The sequence below is a fragment of the Oncorhynchus kisutch genome, linkage group LG11 (genome assembly GCF_002021735.2).
Source record: "Oncorhynchus kisutch isolate 150728-3 linkage group LG11, Okis_V2, whole genome shotgun sequence".
Lineage (NCBI taxonomy): Eukaryota > Metazoa > Chordata > Actinopteri > Salmoniformes > Salmonidae > Oncorhynchus > Oncorhynchus kisutch.
In genome coordinates, this window is record NC_034184.2 from 75,911,722 (window position 1) to 75,933,518 (window position 21,797).

The window sequence follows — 21,797 nt, forward strand, 5'->3', positions numbered from 1 at the left end:
GGTCAGAAGTTTACATACACTAAGTTGACTGTGCCTTTAAGCAGCTTGGAAAATTCCAGAAATTATGTCATAGTTTTAGAAGTTTCTGATAGGCTAGTTGACATCATTTGAGTCAATTGGAGGTGTACCTGTGGATGTATTTCAAGGCCTACCTTCAAACTCAGTGCCTCTTTGCTTGACATCATGGGAAAATCAAAAGAAATCAGCCAAGAACTCAGAAAAAGAACTGTAGACCTCCACAAGTCTGGTTCATCCTTGGGAGCAATTTCAAAATGCCTGAAGGTACCACGTTCATCTGTACAAACAATAGTACGCAAGTATAAACACCATGGGACCACGCAGCCATCATACTGCTCAGGAAGGAGACTCATTCTGTCTCCTAGAGATGAATGTACTTTTGTGCGAAAAGGGCAAATCAATCCCAGAACAACAGCAAAGGACCTTGTGAAGATGCTGGAGGAAAGAGGTACAAAAGTATCTATATCCACGGTAAAACAAGTCCTATATCGACATAACCTGAACGGCCACTCGGCAAGGAAGAAGCCACTGCTCCAAAACCACCATTAAAAAGCCAGACTACGGTTTGCAACTGAACATGGGGACAAAGATCGTACTTTTTGGAGAAATGTCCTCTGGTCTGATGAAACAAAATTAGAACTGTTTGGCCAATAATGACCATCGTTATGTTTGGAGAAAAAAGGGGGAGGCTTGCAACCCGAAGAACACCATCCCAACCGTGAAGCATGGGGGTGGAAGCATCATGTTGTGGGGGTGCTTTGCTGCAGGAGGGACTGGTGCACTTCACAAAATAGATGGAATCATGAGGTAGGAAAATTATGTGGATATATTGAAGCAACATCTCAAGACATCGGTCAGGAAGTTAAAGTTTGGTTGCAAATGGACAATGCCCCAAGCATACTTCCAAAGTTGTGACAAAATGGCTTAAGGACAACAAAGTCAAGGTATTGGAGTGGCCATCACAAAGCCCTGACCTCAATCCTATAGAACATTTGTGGGCAGAACTGAAAACGCGTGAGCGAGCAAGGAGGCCTACAAACCTGACTTGTGGAAGGCTACCCGAAATGTTTGACCCAAGTTAAACAATTTAAAGGCAATGCTACCAAATACTAATTGAGTGTATGTAAACTTCTGACCCATGACGAATGTGATGAAATAAATAAAAGCTGAAATAAATAATTCTCTATTATTCTGACATTTCACATTATTAAAATAAAGTGGTGATCCTAACTGACCTAAGACAGGGAATTTTTACAAGGATTAAATATCAGGATTTGTGAAAAACTGAGTTTAAATGTATTTGGCTAAGGTGTATGTAAACTTTCGACTTCAACTGTATATAATAACACACCCGTAGAACTCAGATACTTACACCACTCTGCATGCTCCTACACACTTCCTACCCCTAGAGTCGTGCCCCTGTCCCCAGCACAAGGATAAATGTTTGTGTGTCTGTTTGTCTGCTACTTTGTTATAATGTTATTTTTGTGTTGCTGTTTGGTTGACAACCAGATGATACTGAAATATTGTGGATATCTACCTGTACATGATCTATCTACCCATCTCTCTAGGTGTAGGATCTCTCTATCTACCTGTCTCTCTAGGTGTAGGATATTTCTATCTACCTGTCTCTCTAGGTCTAGGATCTCTCTAGGTCTAGGATCTCTCTATCTACTTGTCTCTCTAGGTCAAGGATCTCTCTATCTACCTGTCTCTCTAGGTCTAGGATATCTCTAGGTCTAGGATCTCTCTATCTACCTGTCTCTCTAGGTCTAGGATCTCTATCTACCTGTCTCTCTAGGTCTAGGATCTCTCTAGGTCTAGGATCTACCTGTCTCTCTAGGTCTAGGATCTCTCTATCTACCCGTCTCTCTAGGTCTAGGATATCTCTATCTACCCGTCTCTCTAGGTCTAGGATCTCTCTAGGTCTAGGATCTCTCTAGGTCTAGGATCTCGCTATCTACCTGTCTCTCTAGGTCTAGGATCTCTCTATCTACCTGTCTCTCTAGGTCTAGGATATCTCTAGGTCTAGCATATCTCTATCTACCTGTCTCTCTAGGTCTAGGATATCTCTAGGTCTAGGATATCTCTATCTACCTGTCTCTCTAGGTCTTGGATATCTCTAGGTCTAGGATCTCTCTATCTACCTGTCTCTCTAGGTCTAAGATCTCTCTATCTACCTGTCTCTCTAGGTCTAGGATCTCTCTATCTACCTGTCTCTCTAGGTCTAGGATCTCTCTATCTACCTGTCTCTCTAGGTCTAGGATCTCTCTATCTACCCGTCTCTCTAGGTCTAGGATCTCTATCTACCTGTCTCTCTAGGTCTAGGATATCTCTAGGTCTAGGATATTTCTATCTACCTGTCTCTCTAGGTCTAGGATATACAGTGCATTCGGAAAGTAGTCAGACCCCTTCCTTTTCCCCCCACATTTTGTTCATTTACAGCCTTATTCTAAAATTGATTAAATAAATTTTATTTGCCAATCTCTACACACTACCTCATAATCACGAAGTGAAATTTTTTTATTTTTTTGTTGCAATTTTATTTCAAATAAATACAGTGGGGCAAAAAAGTATTTAATCAGCCACCAATTGTGCAAGTTCTCCCACTTAAAAAGATGAGAGAGGCCTGTTATTTTCATCATAGGTACACTTCAACTATGACAGATAAAATGAGGGGGAAAAAATCCAGAAAATCACATTGTAGGATTTTTTATGAATTTATTTGCAAATTATGGTGGAAAATAAGTATTTGGTCACCTACAAACAAGCAAGATGTCTGGCTCTCACAGACCTGTAACTTTTTCTTTAAGAGGCTCCTCTGTCCTCCACTCGCTACCTGTATTCATGGCACCTGTTTGAACTTGTTATCAGTATAAAAGACACCTGTCCACAACCTCAAACAGTCACACTCCAAACTCCACTATGGCCAAGGCCAAAGAGCTGTCAAAGGACACCAGAAACAAAATTGTAGACCTGCACCAGGCTGGGAAGACTGAATCTGCAATAGGTAAGCAGTTTGGTTTGAAGAAATCAACTGTGGGAGCAATTATTAGGAAATGGAAGACATACAAGACCACTGATAATCTCCCTCGATCTGGGGCTCCACATAAGATCTCACCCCGTGGTGTCAAAATGACCACCCATGTGGTTCTGGTTTTTTTGGTTACTACATGATTCCATATGGGTTATTTTATAGTGTTGATGCCTTCACTATTATTCTACAATGTAGAAAATAGTAAAAATAAAGAAAAACAATTTAATGAGCAGGTGTGTCCAAACTTTTGGATGGTACTGTATCTATCTACCTCTCTGTAGGTCTAGGATATAGCTACCCGTCTCTGTAGGTCTAGGATATAGCTACCCGTCTCTGTAGGTCTAGGACATAGCTACCTGTCTCTCTAGGTCTAGGATCTCTATCTACCTGTCTCTCTAGGTCTAGGATCTCTCTAGGTCTAGGATCTACCTGTCTCTCTAGGTCTAGGATCTCTCTATCTACCTGTCTCTCTAGGTGTAGGATATTTCTATCTACCCGTCTCTCTAGGTCTAGGATATCTCTATCTACCCGTCTCTCTAGGTCTAGGATCTCTCTAGGTCTAGGATCTCTCTAGGTCTAGGATCTCGCTATCTACCTGTCTCTCTAGGTCTAGGATCTCTCTATCTACCTGTCTCTCTAGGTCTAGCATATCTCTAGGTCTAGCATATCTCTATCTACCTGTGTCTCTAGGTCTAGGATCTCTCTATCTACCCGTCTCTCTAGGTCTAGGATCTCTATCTACCTGTCTCTCTAGGTCTAGGATATCTCTAGGTCTAGGATCTCTCTATCTACCTGTCTCTCTAGGTCTAGGATCTCTCTATCTACCTGTCTCTCTAGGTCTAGGATCTCTCTATCTACCCGTCTCTCTAGGTCTAGGATCTCTATCTACCTGTCTCTCTAGGTCTAGGATATCTCTAGGTCTAGGATATTTCTATCTACCTGTCTCTCTAGGTCTAGGATATACAGTGCATTCGGAAAGTAGTCAGACCCCTTCCTTTTCCCCCCACATTTTGTTCATTTACAGCCTTATTCTAAAATTGATTAAATTAATTTTATTTGCCAATCTATACACACTACCTCATAATCACGAAGCGAAAATTTTTAATTTTTTTGTTGCAATTTTATTTCAAATAAATAGTGGGGCAAAAAAGTATTTAATCAGCCACCAATTGTGCAAGTTCTCCCACTTAAAAAGATGAGAGAGGCCTGTTATTTTCATCATAGGTACACTTCAACTATGACAGATAAAATGAGGGGGGAAAAATCCAGAAAATCACATTGTAGGATTTTTTATGAATTTATTTGCAAATTATGGTGGAAAATAAGTATTTGGTCACCTACAAACAAGCAAGATGTCTGGCTCTCACAGACCTGTAACTTTTTCTTTAAGAGGCTCCTCTGTCCTCCACTCGCTACCTGTATTCATGGCACCTGTTTGAACTTGTTATCAGTATAAAAGACACCTGTCCACAACCTCAAACAGTCACACTCCAAACTCCACTATGGCCAAGGCCAAAGAGCTGTCAAAGGACACCAGAAACAAAATTGTAGACCTGCACCAGGCTGGGAAGACTGAATCTGCAATAGGTAAGCAGTTTGGTTTGAAGAAATCAACTGTGGGAGCAATTATTAGGAAATGGAAGACATACAAGACCACTGATAATCTCCCTCGATCTGGGGCTCCACATAAGATCTCACCCCGTGGGGTCAAAATGACCACCCATGTGGTTCTGGGTTTTTTGGTTACTACATGATTCCATATGGGTTATTTTATAGTGTTGATGCCTTCACTATTATTCTACAATGTAGAAAATAGTAAAAATAAAGAAAAACAATTTAATGAGCAGGTGTGTCCAAACTTTTGGATGGTACTGTATCTATCTACCTCTCTGTAGGTCTAGGATATAGCTACCCGTCTCTGTAGGTCTAGGATATAGCTACCCGTCTCTGTAGGTCTAGGACATAGCTACCCGTCTCTGTAGGTCTAGGATATAGCTACCCGTCTCTGTAGATCTAGGATATAGCTACCCGTCTCTGTAGGTCTAGGATATAGCTACCCGTCTCTGTAGGTCTAGGATATAGCTACCCGTCTCTGTAGGTCTAGGATATAGCTACCCGTCTCTGTAGGTCTAAGAGACACTATATATACAAAAGTGTGTGGACACACCTTCAAATTAATGGATTCTGCTATTTCAGCCTCACCCGTTGCTGACAGGTGTATAAAATCGAGCACACAGCCATGCAATCTACATAGACAAACCTTGGCAGTAGAATGGCCTTACTGAAGAGCTCAGTGACTTTCAACGTAGCACCGTCATTGGATGCCACCTTTCCAAGTCAGTTCGTCAAATGTCTGCCCTGCTAGAGCTGCCCCGGTCATCTGTAACTGCTGTTATTGTGAAGTGGAAACATCTATGCGCAACAATGGCTCAGCCCCGAACGTGACTGGCGAGTGCTGAAATAAAAAATGGTCTGTCCTCGGTTGCAGCACTCACTACCGAGTTCCAAACTGCCCCTGGAAGCAACATCGGCACAAGAACTGTTCTTCGAGAGCTTCATGAAATGGGCTTCCATGGCCGAGCATCCACACACAAGCCTAAGATCACCATGCGCAATGCCAAGCGTCGGCTGGAATGGTGTAAAGCTCACCACCATTTGACTCTGGAGCAGTGGAAACGTGTTTTCAGGAGTGAAAAATCACGCTTCACTACCTTGCAGTCCGACAGACGAATCTGGGTTTGGTGGATGCCAGGAGACGCTACCTGCCCCAAAGCATAGTGCCAACTGTAAAGTTTGGTGGAGGAGGAATAATGGTATGGGGCTGTTTTTCATGGTTCTGGCTAGGCAGTGAAGGGAAATGTTAACACTACAGCATACAATGACATTCTAGACAATTCTGTGCTTCCAACTTTGTGGCAACAGTTTGGGGAAGTCCCTTTCCTTTTTCTGCATGACAATGCCCCTGTGCACAAAGCCAGGTCCATATAGAAATGCTTTAAGATTGGTGTAGAAGAACTTGACTGGCCTACACAGAGCCCTAACCTCAACCCCATTGAACACATTTGGGATGAATTGGAACGCTGACTGCTAGCCAGACCTAATCACCCAACATCAGTGCCCGACCTCACTGATGCTCTTGTAGCTGAATGGAAGCAATGTTCCAACATCTAGTGGAAAGCCTTCCCAGAAGAGTGGAGGCTGTTATAGCAGCAATGTTCCAACATCTAGTGGAAAGCCTTCCCAGGAGAGTGGAGGCTGTTATAGCAGCAAAGTAGGGACCCACTCCATATTAATGCCCATGATTTTGGAATGAGATATTCAATGAGAAAGTATCCACATACAGTAAATGACCAACAGTATGTCTAGATGTCTCTATAGGTCTACGATATACAGTGGCAAGAAAAAGCATGTGAACCCTTGGAATTACCTGGATTTCTGCATAAATTGGTCATAACATTTGATCTGATCTAAGTCACAACAATAGACAAACAGTGTGCTTAAACTAATAACACACAGATTATTGTATTTTTCGTGTCTATATTGATTACAATATTTAAACATTCACAGTGTAGGTTGGAAAAAGTATGACTTCTCCAAAAGCTAATTGGAGTCAGGAGTCAGTTAACCTGGAGTTCAATCAATGAGACGAGATTGGAGATATTGGTTAGAGCTGCCTTGCTCTATAAAAAACACACAATTTGAGTTTGCTATTCACAAGAAGCATTGCCTGATGTGAACCATGCCTCGAACAAAAGAGATCTCAGAAGACCTAAAGTTAAGAATTGTTGGCTTGCATAAAGCTGGAAAGGGTTACAAAAGTAACTCTAAATGCCTTTATGTTCATCAGTCCAAATTGTCTATAAATGGAGAACGGTCACCACTGTTGCTCCTCTCCCTAGGAGTGGCCGTCCTGCAACGATGACTGCAAGAGCACAGAGCAGAATGCTCAATGAGGTTAAGAAGAATCCTAGAGTGTCAGCTAAAGACTTACAGAAATCTCTGGAACATGCTAACATCTCTGATTCGTAAAACACTAAACAAGAATGGTGTTCATGGGAAGACACCATGGAAGAAGCAACTGCTGTCCAAAAAAAACCATTTCTGCACATCTGAAGTTTGCAAAAGTGCACCTTGATGTTGGCAAAATATTCTGCGGACAGATGACACTACAGTTGAGTTGTTTGTAAGGAACACAACACTATATGTGGAGAGAGAAAATCCACCGCACACCAACATCAAAACCTCATGCCATCTGTAAAGTATGGTGGAGGGAGCATCATGGTTTGGAGCTGCCACAGGGCCTGGACAGCTTGCGTTCATCGACGGAAAAATGAATTCCAAAGTTTATCAAGACATTTTGCAGGAGAATGTTAGGCTATCTGTCCGCCAATTGAAGCTCAACAGAAGTTGGGTAATGTAACAGGACAACGACCCAAAACAGAAGTAAATCAACAACAGAATGGCTTCAACAGAAGAAAATACGTACATACATCAAATACTTTCAAGCACTTGAGCTGTGCTTGATTAATGCCATGGAATAGTACCAAAAGTGTGCGGTCCAAGCTAAATGAAGCGCCCTCAAATATTTGGCTCACATCTAATTACAAAGCTCAGGGCTAGGTTTAGTTAGTGATGGGGAAACCAGTATTGCTTTAATCCCAGTAGATCTCAAATGGATCTTGATAGATCCCTGTGTCTTTAGATCAGCTCTGCCCTTCTCTGCTTCTCTTTTGTCTCTCCACTCTAACACCAAGCTTCAGTTTGTCTTGTCAGTCTGATTGGCTGTTTTCATTTGGCTCATTCTGTCTCTGTCTGAAACACTGTGGGTTTGTGTTGTGTTTTGAGACTGTACTCAGTCCTAGGAGCTTTAAATTTATTTTTTTCCCTTTAACTAGGCAAGTCAGTTAAGAACACATTCTTATTTTCAATGACTGCCTAGGAACAGTGGGTTAACTGCCTGTTCAGGGGTAGAATGACAGATTTGTACCTTGTCAGCTCAGGGATTTGAACTTGCAACCTTCCGGTTACTAGTCCAACGCTCTAACCACTAGGCTACCCTGCTTCTACCCCTGAGTTGATATCGCCTTCCTTTAAAAGGCCTCTCAACCCCGGCCCCAACACACAAATACTATATCAACATATACAGCCCCAAGCCACCATGACCAATACAAACCAGTACATGCAAACACATACAGAGACAGGCCCACACCGACACACACACACTTACTCCAGTCCGTTGGCCAGACCACTTCCTGAGTACACAGGAGCTGGATGACAGAACTGGGAGGTAAAATCACCCAACTATCCTTATGCTGCTACTGCTGTAACCATCCTCATAGTCATCAATCACCTGCTACAGTATTACCACCCAGGGGCAGGGTCACCATCCTGTAGAACCACCATACAAGAGTCATCACAGTCAGTAGACGCTCAGATGGCCGTTTCTCCTAGTAGCTCTCTGCGGTTCACTTTGACTCTCCCCCCCCATAACTCTGGGGATCTCTCCTACTAGCGTTGCCCCCTGGGTCCATATGAAACTGCCCCCTCCCCATCCCCCCTCAGGCTGGATAGCTCAGGTGTTTGAGTTTTTATCCGCCATTCAGATTTAGAAACAGAAACTGCTGCAATGATATCCTCCCAGAGGCGTGGCCTAGGGGTGTGATCTGTGATTGGGTGACTGGTTTGAGTGAGTGCTCTCCTGTCCAATCCCCTGTCTGTATGTCCCTGTCCCACCCCCAGCCTACATCCACTCCAACCAGATCATGGGCTGGGGAGAGAAGGCCATTGAGATCCGCTCCGTGGAGACGGGACACCTCGACGGAGTTTTCATGCACAAGCGAGCTCAGCGACTGAAGTTCCTGTCGGAGAGGAACGACAAGGTGTGTGTAAGCACAAACACATGTATACAAGCTAAGAGCACACACACACAAGCTGCAAGAAATCCTAAAAATATAAGCCAGCACACATGCTAACACTCCTCATTATGCTGTGTGCTTGTCTGCAGGTGTTTTTCGCCTCTGTGCGTTCCGGCGGCAGCAGCCAAGTCTTCTTCATGACCCTGAACCGGAGCTCTATGATGAACTGGTAACCCTGGCAAACCCTCCTCCTTACTTCTTCCCTCCATACTGTACATACCTAACCAGAGGTCAGGGTGGAGGGATGAAGAGAGAGAACTGAGACAGACGAGTAAACACAGAGCGGCTGGCGGCTCAGCAGAGACGGGAGGAGAGAAACAGTCTCCCATCTGCAGTAGCAACCTACAACCACAAGAGGAACCAGAGAGGAACAGCAACTCCAGATCACGCTCAGACAACACTCTTTCTCTCTGTTGTCTTAGTTTCTCTCAGGCTCTGTCTGAGATGCCCCCCTATTTCCTACATAGTGCAATACTTTTGGTCAGAGTAGGCATTTTGGACATAGCCTCAGTGTTTATCCCAGGTGTTTTTGTCTTTGGGAGGTAGTGACAGGATGTGCTAGTGTAGTCTCCCTAATGGGGTCAGGGGTCAGCGACCAAGGGTATTGTCATGACCCCTGACCTTTGTGTATATATGGTGGGGGTGAGTGTAGATTCCTGACTGCTGGAGCAGTTTAAAAAATATCAATATTGTCACCAATGGTCACCAAAAAAATGATACTCTTGGCATAGATGCCATTCTTGTTCTAGTTCACCTGTGCTCCCCACTTTCTCTGCGAATGTTCTATTTGACAGTCAATCTATTTGCCGTATTTCTATCGTTACACATTTGTAAATGCCACATTCTATGATATGAAACAGACCTGCTTTCCTATCGGACACTCTTCCACTGAGACAGAACAACAGAGAACAGACAAAAGGAAGACAGAAGATGATGAGAGACCGAGAGCAGTCTGAGTTTGTTTAGTTTATCTTCCTCCTGAAATTCAGCCTGTTTTGGTGGGAGTTTTGGCCTTCCATGGTGACATCACTATTTTTGTAAATTAGTTAGACCAATAAGAAAGAGTTCCAATCCTTTCTGCCAATAGCAGCTAATTTTGTTCCCCCCTTACCACTCCCAGACAGTACTAGCAAAATTCTTGCTTAAGAAATGTTTATTTTTACCATTTTAATAGAAAACAATCACAGGTACTTAATTGTTACCCAGAAATGATTTGATATGGAGATAAAAATGGCTGCATGGGACAGACGTATGGGTTGGTTAATGGTCAGACTTCTTCCTACACACCACCTCTTTTCTCCAGTTCTTCCCCTGTCTCCTTGGGTTCACCTGGTTCTGTACATGTGCATAGTGACACCTATACTACTCATCATCATCAATTCTGACTAAGGCAATACACAGGTCTAACTGGAGAGATGCGTGGTTGGGACGATTAACTTTCCAAAATGAGACCCACCATGTTAGCGTCAGTCAGGACCTTACACTGGGGTCGTTTAAATGTACTCAAACTAGCTTTAGACGGCCAGGTAGAATGACCACACTATGAATCTCCACCATTAAGTTGAATCACGTGTAGTCTTCTAGGATACAGTGTCTGACTCCGTAACATAAGATCTGCCAAGATAGTTGGTGAAAGTGGACGAGGGTGTCTGTGTGTACTGAACCAATGATGATGATTGACTACTGATGTGGCGTTGTATGTAACACAGGGTAATAGGCATGAGCCTAACTCCATCCACTAATCGCTTACCTCTTCGGTTGTCATAGATCTGAAAGGACTGGATAAATATGTGTGACCGACCGGTGTATGAACCTGGGTCGGCAGACCTCTTGCTTTTTCCTATCTAGTCCTGTCAGATCTGTGAATACTGCAGGAGTATAGGTTAGAGAGAAGGGGATGATTCCAAGAAACCGTAGGAGAAATATGATTAAGCATTTCATTATATCTGACTGATCATTTAGAAAAAGACAGCCATCATGTTCATACTATAAGGCTTTCTACAGAATAGAGAAAATGGTTTAAGGGATTTCTAAAATGTTTTTATCGTGGTATAATTTGTATTTAAATATTTTGTAAGTATCAGAGTATGTGTGTGCATATGAGACTTGTCTTCCCTGCTAACAGTACAGATTAAGTACAGATTAAACTCTGCCACTGTTAAGACCGTCTGTGTGTTGAGTGACTGAGTGTGTGCTTTCATCTCATCTGAATCACTGGGACAATAACCCCGCCCCCAGACTGGTACTCCACTCCACTATGTGATGTTGAAACGTAACTGTCCTTCCTTGTACAGACATGATTACAGAGACGTCCTCTACTGCTTTACTTACTGTCTGGATGTCTTCTGAAATCTAAAATGCACAGCAGCACCATCACACACGGTTGGCCAAGTAATTCCCTCCTGCCAACTTTGTCTCCCATCTTGAGCTCCCTAACACACACATTATTCTATCAGAGGTGCCGGTACTCAAGCTGTAGCAAATGAGAAGAGCCTGATCTCTGTACCAGTACCGGTCAGCACCAGCCCACTTCAACCACTGGTCTGAGAGCAGTTCTCCAGTGTTCTGTCCTGGTTGTCTGCATGTAAAAGTGTGGGGAGAGCAGATCAGGACTGACTGCAGTAGGCCTTCTCATAGCTTCTTTAGACTTTTTTGGGCCTCAAAGCTCACATCACAAATATTTGTTTTTCAATTAGTGAAAACATTGATAAGGGAACACAATGTTAGGCTGGTATGTGTACACTGGATCCTAGTGTCCTTACAGTTTAGTAATAAAGATAACTAACTACTGAGTTAATGTTCTGACACCGAGACACAGAGGGAGGTAGTGTGTATGGCTGATGAGCTTGGATACATGTGATTACTGATGGTGATTAATGTGATTCTGGATGCTTTTTGTTTGGACTTTTCAATGTAACCTACTGACACACACACTTCATGTTTCCAAATGACAACACGCATTAAAGATGTGCTGTGTGAATGACTAATTTCTCCTAATTAAATTATTGGGTTGTGAGCCTATATTCCCTCTCATCCAGTGTGCTATCTTCGGCAAACATAGGCTCCTTTAGTTCAATATTGGGCTAACGACCTAACGTTACTTGTAGTAGTCCAAGGACCGTACATGTTCTGTTTAGAGGTGAATTGGCTCTGGCAGCCAAAACAGCTCAAATACTCCATCTAAATATGAATGGATTCTCAATTGCGGTACAGTCCTAGAAACATAAAATACTCTACTTTCATATCACATGAAAATTTCACAAATTCTAAAATATACATTTACTGTACACCAGTGGAGGCTGGTGGGAGGAGCTATAGGAGGATGGGCTCATTGTAATGGCTGGAATGGAATAAATGGAACGGTATCAAACATAGAAACCACGTTTGACTCCATTGCAGAGCTCACTTGTTCATTTAAAGAATGGCCTTAAATGAACAAACTCAGCCCACCTGGGGCACCAGGCTATGCAAGACGAACTCAACCAATCACTAAGAAATACAGAATTATAGCCAAATTGGTAAAAGGCTTCAGTGGGGTTAATGTGTGAATTCTGTGATGGCCCAGTATCTACTCATCTTTTTAAACCCCCAGTTCCAGCTGTGTGTGTGCAAGTTGCTGCCTCTATCACTACATTTACAATCCTAAAACATAGCTGCCCCACTACATGGAATTCTATGGCTAAGCTTCCAACATTCTAATGTCAATGGCAAAATAAAGGTGATTTTGTAAATAATAGTTGTAGCCTACGCCATCAAAGTTGGTTATATTATATATAATTTGAAAGGTAATTTCATGACTTTCAGAACCACTTATCAAAGTTTAAAATGTATCAGCTATCAAACATTTTCCAACTCTAGGGACAGATATGTTTTAAAAAAAAATCATTATGAGACATCGTCGGCCCAAGTGAGCACGACCGACCCACCCTGGCTCAGGGACTAAAGGCGTGCTAATTATCTATCTTGGTCTCCAAACACCTGTGTGTGAATGGAAGGACGCCGCAAGCGGTTCGTCACTGAAAACAAATATTGTTGGCTGCAACTGCGTTACAGTGTACAGTAAGTGTATATTTTTTATTTGTAATTATTTTGATGTGATATGAAAGTAGAGGGCTTTGTGTATTTTTTTTAGTGTACCGCAATGGAGAATCGATTCGCGTTAAAATGGGAGTATTTGGTCGTAAGAACCAATTCGTCTAAACAGAGCATGCAAGGTCCTTGGACTTTGAGGAACAATGTTAAGCTTCTTTAGTCCATTATTGGGCTAGACACATTTTTGGACTACCACTTTAATGGAAGCCATAAATGCCCCCTCCCCTCCTCTATACGCATGCGTTTCCACTTGATAGCACAGTCAGTCAAAGCTGACTCGTAAAAATTCATGAAAAAAAAACTAACATTTGCTTTTCGGTCTTGAGGCTAGGAATAACGTTAGCAGTGTGGTTATTTGACTTAACCCTTATTTTTACCAGAAATTAACTGAACATTCGCAATTACAGCAACGACCTAGGGGGGAGTAAGGGGGATGAATGAGCCAATTGGAAGGTTAGTGTTAGGTTTAAAAAAACATTACGAGAAATTGTATAAATAGGCGGGGTTTATGATTTGTGGCAACTTGTGACGACCCTACGGATGCCGCAGTAAAATTGGTCGCGCTTGCGCAGTCCCGTTCCTCTTTTTCCTGGAAGGTAAGCGTTGCATGGCGCGTGCTTCTGTTCACGGGGCAAAACATACAACTTTTAGTAGTTTGTCAGTTCATTTTTGACTGGTCATATTCGTTTTAGGTTTTGGTAGATGAAAGAGAAGTGAAAAGGTCGAAATTAAGTTTGTTTGCTGAGTGTAGGTGCTCTCAGCGATAGGGTGTGGGTCCCATGTTTCTGTATCCACGGCTCTAATGAAGAGGCATGAGGCCTTCCGCGCGCTTGTTGGAAGTTGTTAGTCATCATGTCTTACTGGACATACTAGCCTAGCCAGCTAGCCAAATGTTGACAACTCCGCTAGGAAATCTAACCATGCTGTAATGTACTTTGACATGAGACTGAACATGCATATAGTTGTGTAATGACTGAAATTGTAACTTTCTAAAAATGACCATTTGTTTAGACAACGTTGTTTTGGTAATCGCTAGCTAACATTAGCTAACCGGCTAGGTAACAATGTGTTCGTAATCACTAACGCTTGCTAACCATGTCGTAGCTGGCTGGCTACATTTAATGAAAGTTCGTTGTAAAAATATGGGAACGTTTATCTATATTGGCATGGATTAAATGCCAACTACTTATAGTTACCCACACGTTGACAAAATGAGCTTTCCGACAACAGCATGGAATTGTCATTCTAGCTAACAGCAGCACGCTAAACACTTTCATTTTAGCTAGCCATCTGGCCAGTTGGATAACACGTTATCGCTTCTATTTATAAACCAACGAGTCGCTTGTTAGTTTAACACTCAAATGTGGTATGTATGTCTGTAAAATCCTTAATCGGTGTTAATGTATTCGCCCAACTTGTTCATCAACGTTACCTAGCGTGTTGCTGGGCCTGGCCGGATATCTTGTTAGCCTCTTTACTAACCTAGTCAAACTTGTCAGAAGTTTGCTGAACGGTATCGCTGGTACTTGTTTATCATTAGCTAGCTGACGTTAGCGCAGAGGAAGTTGTCGAGGCAATAAATGTTGTCCGGTCGGTTACGAGCGTTCCGGGCCAGGCCTCCGTTATTTACCAGGGCACTATGATGCGTCAGGTTTATTGCGCGGCGAACTCCGGTTCTGCCTCCCGAGTCAAGGCGCAGGCCAAACTGGGACACGTGGACAGGGCGTGTGGATGTTTAACCAGAAGAGGTCGGGCCCTGGTCGACTCTTTTCGTCTGATTTGTGAAATTATGTTAAGAGTCACCTTTAATCTCTGCAAGCTTTCCACTGGTGCTGGGACTTCCATTCCCACGTTTTCATCCTCCACATCACGTGTATCAAACTCGATCCACGGAGGATCGATTGGTTGCAGGTTTTCGCTCCTCGTACTTGATTGATGTCCTCATCTCAACTGGTTGTCTAGGTCTTAATTGAAAGGGAAAAGCCTGCAGACACTAGGCCCTCCATGGGATGAGTTTGACACCCCAGCTACACACGATGTTGGCTATGACGTAGTCCCCATTAGTCATGGATCGAGGATGCGATTTGAAATGGTCAGGAGCCAAATGCTCAGTAATTTCCACATTGACTATGGTTACATTCACTCTAATATGTTGATTAACATGCTTTGCAAAAACAACTAATCCTGGCTGTTTACATGGACATGCCAGAAATCAATTAACTTTGATATATGCAGAAAATCGTCAATCAAAATAAACGTTCTACCACAGCAGCGATGTTTATGGGAAACCTATTTGATTCTGAGTTCGGACATATACAGTTAGTATGTGAACTAAGACATATGCTTCTAATTTTTCACAACTCACTTGTGCATAACACCTTAAGCAGACCAACAGTGTCATTGCATCAATGCTGTGTAATAAATTGTCAGAACTTTTCATTATGTAAACCCAACATTTTTAGTGAATGTGTGCAACAAAAGTTAAGCATTCACCTTTTGCTACTGTTTCGGTTTAGCCTACGCATACTATGTGTTTGCTTACATTTTGGATGAATCCACAACACACTGCCTCTGCAACACAATGTTCCGAAGGCATTCGCAGCACTCAAGTGGAAATAAATGTACACTAAACAAAAATATACGAACGTAACATGTAAATTGTTTTCATGAGCTGAAGTGAAATATCCCAGAAATTTCCCAGACATACAAAAAGCTCTCAAATGGTTGGTGCATTTGTTTTACATCTCCATTAGTGAGCATTTTTCTTTTGTCAAGATAATCCATCCACCTGACATGTGGCATATCAAGAAGCTGATTCAACAGCATGATCATTAAAGGTGGACCTTGTGCTGGAGACAAAAGGTCACTCTAACATGTGCAGGCTGTCACAACAATGCCACCGATGTTTTAAGTTGAGGGAGTGTGCAATTGGCACGCTGACTGCAGGAATGTCCACCAGCGCTGTTGCCAGATAATTGAATGTTAATTTCTCTACCATAAGCTGCCTCCAACATTGTTTTAGAGAATTTGGCAGTATATCCATCCGGCCTCACAACTCCAGGCCATGTTTTATGATGTCGTGGAGTTATGGTTTTCCAGTATAGACCAGTGGATGTATTGCCAGTGCGGTAGCTCAATCAGGGATGTTTTTCCTTATTTAATCAGGGTTTCTGGACTTTTCTGATCAGTATTCATACATTATTGAATTTAAATGGCACTGCTGTAGCTGTAATTGCCTGTTCTAACCTATTCATCTCCCCCTGCAGTGCCCCTAATCCATCGCACCATGGCAGACACTGATCTTGACTTCACCACCGGAGAGTCTGGCGCCTCCGCCACCATTCCTATGCAGTGCTCTGCCCTGCGAAAGAACGGCTATGTGGTGTTGAAGGGACGCCCTTGCAAGATCGTGGAAATGTCCACCTCCAAGACAGGAAAGCACGGACACGCCAAGGTAGGGATTGACTGGACATGCGTACAAATACCAAACTAGGGATGCCCATTGTTGAAATGTATTGGGGGATTTGGGTGATCTGATATCGGGTGTACATTATTATTATACCTTTTATTTCAACAAGGAACACAGACTGAGACCAAGGTCTCTCTTACAGCTGGGCCCTGTGTATACATGTTTACACATACAGTTTAGGTACAATGATTAAGAAACTACACAAGACAAACAAAATGATCACAGATAACACACACAAATACAGCAGCAGATTATTACATGTACACACAGGTTATTCCCCCAACCGCACAATAACCTGCATTACCCGAAACCGTTACAAGCTAAATAAATATCCTCCAATAAATGTTTAAAATGGGCGACAGGGGGACAGTCAAGTTGAAGTTTAGTCTGCAGGCTATTCCATAAACAAGGAGCGTAACAGGAGAAGGCAGCCATACCCAACTCTGTTTAAATACATGGGCCTCAAGTGTAATCCATGCTTGAAACCTGGTTTTAGGAATTATAATTTAATATTGATGAGTGATGATAAATGAGGTAGTTTATTCAGAAGTGCTTTATAGACAAACGCAAGAGCATGTTCTCGTCTCATGGACAGCGAAGTCCGACCCAGATTTTGATATAAAACAGTTGAGTTCTGTAACCAGCACCCATAATAGTACATGCGTTGTCCACATCTCTAGTAATTTACCCATAAGGGCTTTGTCTGAATTCTCCAATCATAACTTTTGACTTGACAAATGAGGTTTTACTTAACATGTTATGACACTGCTGTTAGTGGTGTAGTAAAACTCTCCGTCCTCTTTAGGTTAACATGGTGGGCATTGACATCTTCACCAACAAGAAGTATGAGGACATGTGCCCCTCCACCCACAACATGGACGTGCCCCACATCAAGAGGAATGAGTTCCAGGTCAGTGTGAGCTCCCTTCCTGCCCAGTGAAGATTTTCCTATGCCACAAAGGGTTCTCTTATCCAACATGTTTTCACATAATTAGAATACCAGTTAACCTCTTGCCTACTAATTCAATAAGGACAACCACTAATTCTATCAGGCCACTACTCTCCTAGAGACTAGCAAATCCACTTAACACTGCAGTCACTGTCTGGTGTCAATCCAACCACAGTCTGGGATAATAAGGCTAGAAACTCCCAGAAGACTGCCTGTAGTTTTGTATTTAGGCAGGTCACAATGGTTTTTCAGCTGGTCAGTGTGTATGGAGACTTGTGAGAACTGCTGTCATCCTTGTCCAGAGATGTACTGCTCTGAAGTAGTTGCTGAGGCATTGGGAAGATGTTTACCGGTTGGTCACATTATCTGGGGGAAGCCCTATGTCACAAAGCAGGATCAAATACGTTGGTGTATGAATGCCCTGACTTCTGCAGAGGCCGTATCACAGTCAATGCTACGCGGCCAATGCAGATGCCGGATTGACCATGCAGTGCCTTTAAGGTATGGTCAATTGGGTGCCTCAGTGCTTCTCGGTACTTCATTTAAACACATTTGATCACATATTAAAGTGGAACTGACCGCATTTTAGCTAAATGAAATATTTTATTTAAAAAAAATCTGTTCACATAAACCCCCAGGAAGAATGACAAGCTAGCACTTCGATATGGTCATCTTGATAAATTAGAATGTTTGGGAATGATGTATACTAAGGCATTTGTGAAAATTCTATAGCAATATAGAGTGGGAAAGCAGCCGTGCATTCAAACAATTTAACACGGCAGCAAATAAAACCAAACTACACGTCTCGTCCAGTACTGCAGTCTATGCAGACTGTTGCACCTTAGCCAACCAGGGCAACAGTAGACTTTTATGCAAACAAGCCATTTGCCATAGAAGCCTGTCATCATCGTCTTGACCTGGACTGTGTTTACAGGCAGTTGGGCCTGTCATCATTCACTTTGAACTGGACTGTGTGTTTACAGGCAGTTGCAACAGCACAACTTTAGATCATTAGAACACATTCACCAAAAGCCACAAAATACACCTGAATGGATTTCTGCAACTATGTAAATACCTCCTTAGTCCTCTTACATTTGGGAACTTGACAGTCCTATTGATCAAACAACCATAAAGAGGTAAGCTCTCTCTCTCCCTCTTATGCACATCAACAACTAATGCTAGCCAGAGCAAGATGAGCTAAAATCTAGCGAAGAAACATTAGATAAATCCTGTCAAACTGTTTCTGCTAGTTGGCTGTCAAAATTTGCACTGATAAACTATGGGGAATTGTAGCTTACTCGTCCTTCTGCAGCTTGCCTGCAACCAAGCTAACTGGCTAAAGTTGACTTTAGCCTGCTTGCTAGCTACTTCCAGGCACAAATGAGAGAACACCACTCTGACCAGTTTACTTGCTGTAGCAGAGCTAGTTAGCTAGGCTGTTTGCATGTTATCTAGAGTGTTCTTGACTGACTTTTTACCTACCTTTACTAACACCGGTCATATTCAGCCCGTGTCGTGCGTTGGTAAATTAATCAGTTATTCTGCGCTCTGAAACAAAGACTGTGCTGGTATCGGAGCTGATAGCATATCTTTGTCGTTGGCAAATCCAAACTGGATAAGTTGTTGCTCACTAACCAAATGACACCGGGATATCTAGCTGTGTATATCCACCAAGAAATGATACAGGGGGGGGAAAGTCAGTAACTCACCCACTCCAATGACATCCTCCTAGCAGCTAGCTAACGTTAGGCTCCGTGTTTTTAGCTTGCTACATGAATAGATACGCTAGCCACGTTATGACTGACTTGTGATCATTGCCCTTGCTAGTTTCATTGTATTGACATTCCCAGCCTTAGTTACATTCATCTGTTTCTGTCCAGAATATTGAGTCGTGGAAACTGACAGTGCATCCTGAATAGAGGCAGCAAACGATGTACTGGGCCAGCTGTGATTTACAACCTTATAGCAATATTTTTGGGCACTACCAAGATATGTTTTGGTGAATTATATTAATCATGCATTGAACTACCTCCATATTTTCTGCCAACAATGCCTTAGTGTACATCGTGGAATGTTGAGTCAAATAACCTACTTTTAAACCTCTTTATAAAGTTGGTTTTGTAGCATAAACTGGGAATTCAATATTTTAGATGTAGTTAACACTGTCAGTTCCACTTAATGTAACTGTAAATTGTATATTTGCTCACACTGGTTGGCATTGGAGCGTTCCCCTGTGTTAATGCACGACGATCACCCAGCACTGCACCCAATACCGTGGCGTGAGTGTGAATGGTTCTTGCTACAGAGATCTCCTTGGAGATGGCCGTTACACCACAGTGACCAGGTTACACACCTGATGTAATGGCTAACAAAACAAATTAACACACACACTTCCCAACATGTTCACCTCTCACACCATCGCTTGTCTTTATTTTGCTTATTGCGTTCTGATCTGCATGGTGACTAAAATGAAGACTACCTGGAATGTGCCTTCATGTGTCCGACTGTAGATGTAACATGGTGCTTGTGTTTCCAGCTGTTGAACATCACTGATGGGTTCATGTCCCTCATGGGTGACAATGGAGACGTGAGGGAGGACCTGCGCGTACCTGATTCAGACCTGGGCAAGGAGATCGAGCAGAAGTTTGCCGCTTCAGAGGATATCCTGGTGAGTCTGGGGGGTGTGTGCATGTTTTGGGTGGTGTGTGAAGCTTGAACAGTTTGTTTTGGTTAGTGGTGGTCTTAACCTTAACCAATCATATCTGTCTGCAGGTCTCTGTGCTGTCTGCTATGGGGGAGGAGTGTGCTGTGGCCATTAAGCAGATGACCGGTGGCAAATAGAAAGACAGGACTGACCTGCCCAGGCAACAAACTCCACCCACAACCAGTCTCTAGTATTCTTATTGGTTCTTCTGTCACCAAAGCGACGGCCTTCACAGACAACCTCAATCATTCTGTTGTGATTACTCCTTTGTTTTTTCCCCTCTCATTTTTGGTTTCTCTCTCTCCGACGCTGTCGGACTGTCCCAACGTTACTGCGGCACGCTCGCTGTGTTGGCTGGCATTCTGCCGGATCACTGAGGTTTTGTTTAGTTCTACATAATCTACTATATAAAGAAAAGTACTTATTGGTGAAATATAGATTCTTTTTTTTGACTTCTTCCTCATTCCTGTTTATTTTTGCCTTCGAGATGTTTGTCTTGCCACATACATTCCTGAATGTTTAAAATAATGATGGGATCCAGCTTTTTTATGATATTTTTTTTATATTCCTTATAATTGAGCTCGTCTGATGCCTTTTTAGAGGGAGGGGGGAGCTGTTTGAATGGTGGGAGGGGGGGCTTGGGGCCCCTTTTACTGACATTGAACTACGTTAGGGTTGTCCCTCTGGCTGCCATACTGCTGCTTCCCAGCATGGCCTCTCTGCTCTGGCTGATCAGACAACTCCGATGCTTTTCTCCCAAACCGTGGGAACGCTGGTGGCTAGCACTTAACAAGCAGTCTTAACAGTACCACTCCAGCATTTCAAAACACTTCCATATGAAGAAAGAACATTAGAGAAAAGATGCTAAATATGGAACCAAACTTCAGTGATTTCTCTTGTCGATGCCGCTCTGTCTGTTTAGAAAGCCGGAGGGCCCAGTGCGCTTGCCTATCACCATGGCAACCTAGCCCCGCCCTGGGCATCCCATAATAGTCGGAAAGAGTGAGGCGTTGGTGTGACGGCGTAGAATGTTCTGGAAGGCATTTTGCGGTGAGGTGTGTGAGGGGCTCGATCGGGGGGGGGGGGTGGAGTTGCAAACTTATTTTGTTCACTCGAGGCCTTTGTCACCTGACTGGAGATGGCAAAAAATAATAAAGTTAAAACAAATAGAAAAACAGCCTTCTTGGTGGTGGTTCTGTGTTTGTCTTCACACTAGAATGTTTCACTCTCCAACCAATGCCTGATTCTGTTAAATAATGACACAGGAATGGATAGGTTTCAGCTTTGGTTGTGGACTCTGCGCTGTCCAAGTTGCCTGGGACCGTAGTATAGCAGCATAGTATATCAGTTTGATCCCTGGCAACTGACACATCGTTAACATGACTTCAGCTCCCTCTGCACTGGTTTGAGAATAAGTCTGATGAATCAGAATGGTGGAAGTTGGAAAAGGAGATGAAGCCTTCTGCAATATTGAGTTGCACATCATCAGTTCGTCACTCCCAGCCTTGAGGGCAGTTCGCTACAGCAGTCTCGACGCACTTGTACAGCCTGGGTTTGATACCTCTTTTTCACAAGTTCTTATAGGATGGAATGAATAGAACGGATGACTCATT

At 42.9% G+C, this 21,797-nt stretch overlaps 2 protein-coding genes across 18 annotated transcripts in view; both read left to right on the forward strand.

Annotated features, from left to right (window-relative positions):
- tnikb (TRAF2 and NCK interacting kinase b) overlaps positions 1–11,954 on the forward strand; it is a 65,081-nt gene extending 53,127 nt beyond the window's left edge. For all 15 annotated transcript variants that reach the window (XR_004211500.1, XM_031835055.1, XM_031835053.1 and 12 more), the window contains 2 exons: positions 8,795–8,934; positions 9,060–11,954. Coding sequence is in view for 14 of the 15 variants with exons in the window: in XM_031835044.1 (XP_031690904.1) it covers positions 8,795–8,934; positions 9,060–9,143 (224 nt within the window). In the remaining variant the exon portion in view is untranslated. The remainder of the gene's footprint in view (positions 1–8,794; positions 8,935–9,059) is intronic.
- Positions 11,955–12,714: 760 nt separating this feature from the next.
- On the forward strand, positions 12,715–21,361 carry LOC109899224 (eukaryotic translation initiation factor 5A-1-like). Of its 3 annotated transcripts, none has more exons than XM_020494280.2 (5): positions 12,715–13,029; positions 16,329–16,516; positions 17,337–17,441; positions 20,017–20,148; positions 20,253–21,361. In XM_020494280.2, coding segments are annotated over exons 1-5 (495 nt in total). In that variant the 5' UTR covers positions 12,715–13,028; the 3' UTR covers positions 20,322–21,361. The 3 variants fall into 3 exon arrangements, with proteins under 3 accessions (XP_020349869.1, XP_020349868.1, XP_020349867.1); XM_020494279.2 differs by lacking the exon at positions 12,715–13,029 and adding an exon at positions 13,326–13,658; XM_020494278.2 differs by lacking the exon at positions 12,715–13,029 and adding an exon at positions 13,326–13,515.
- Positions 21,362–21,797: the final 436 nt, after the last annotated feature.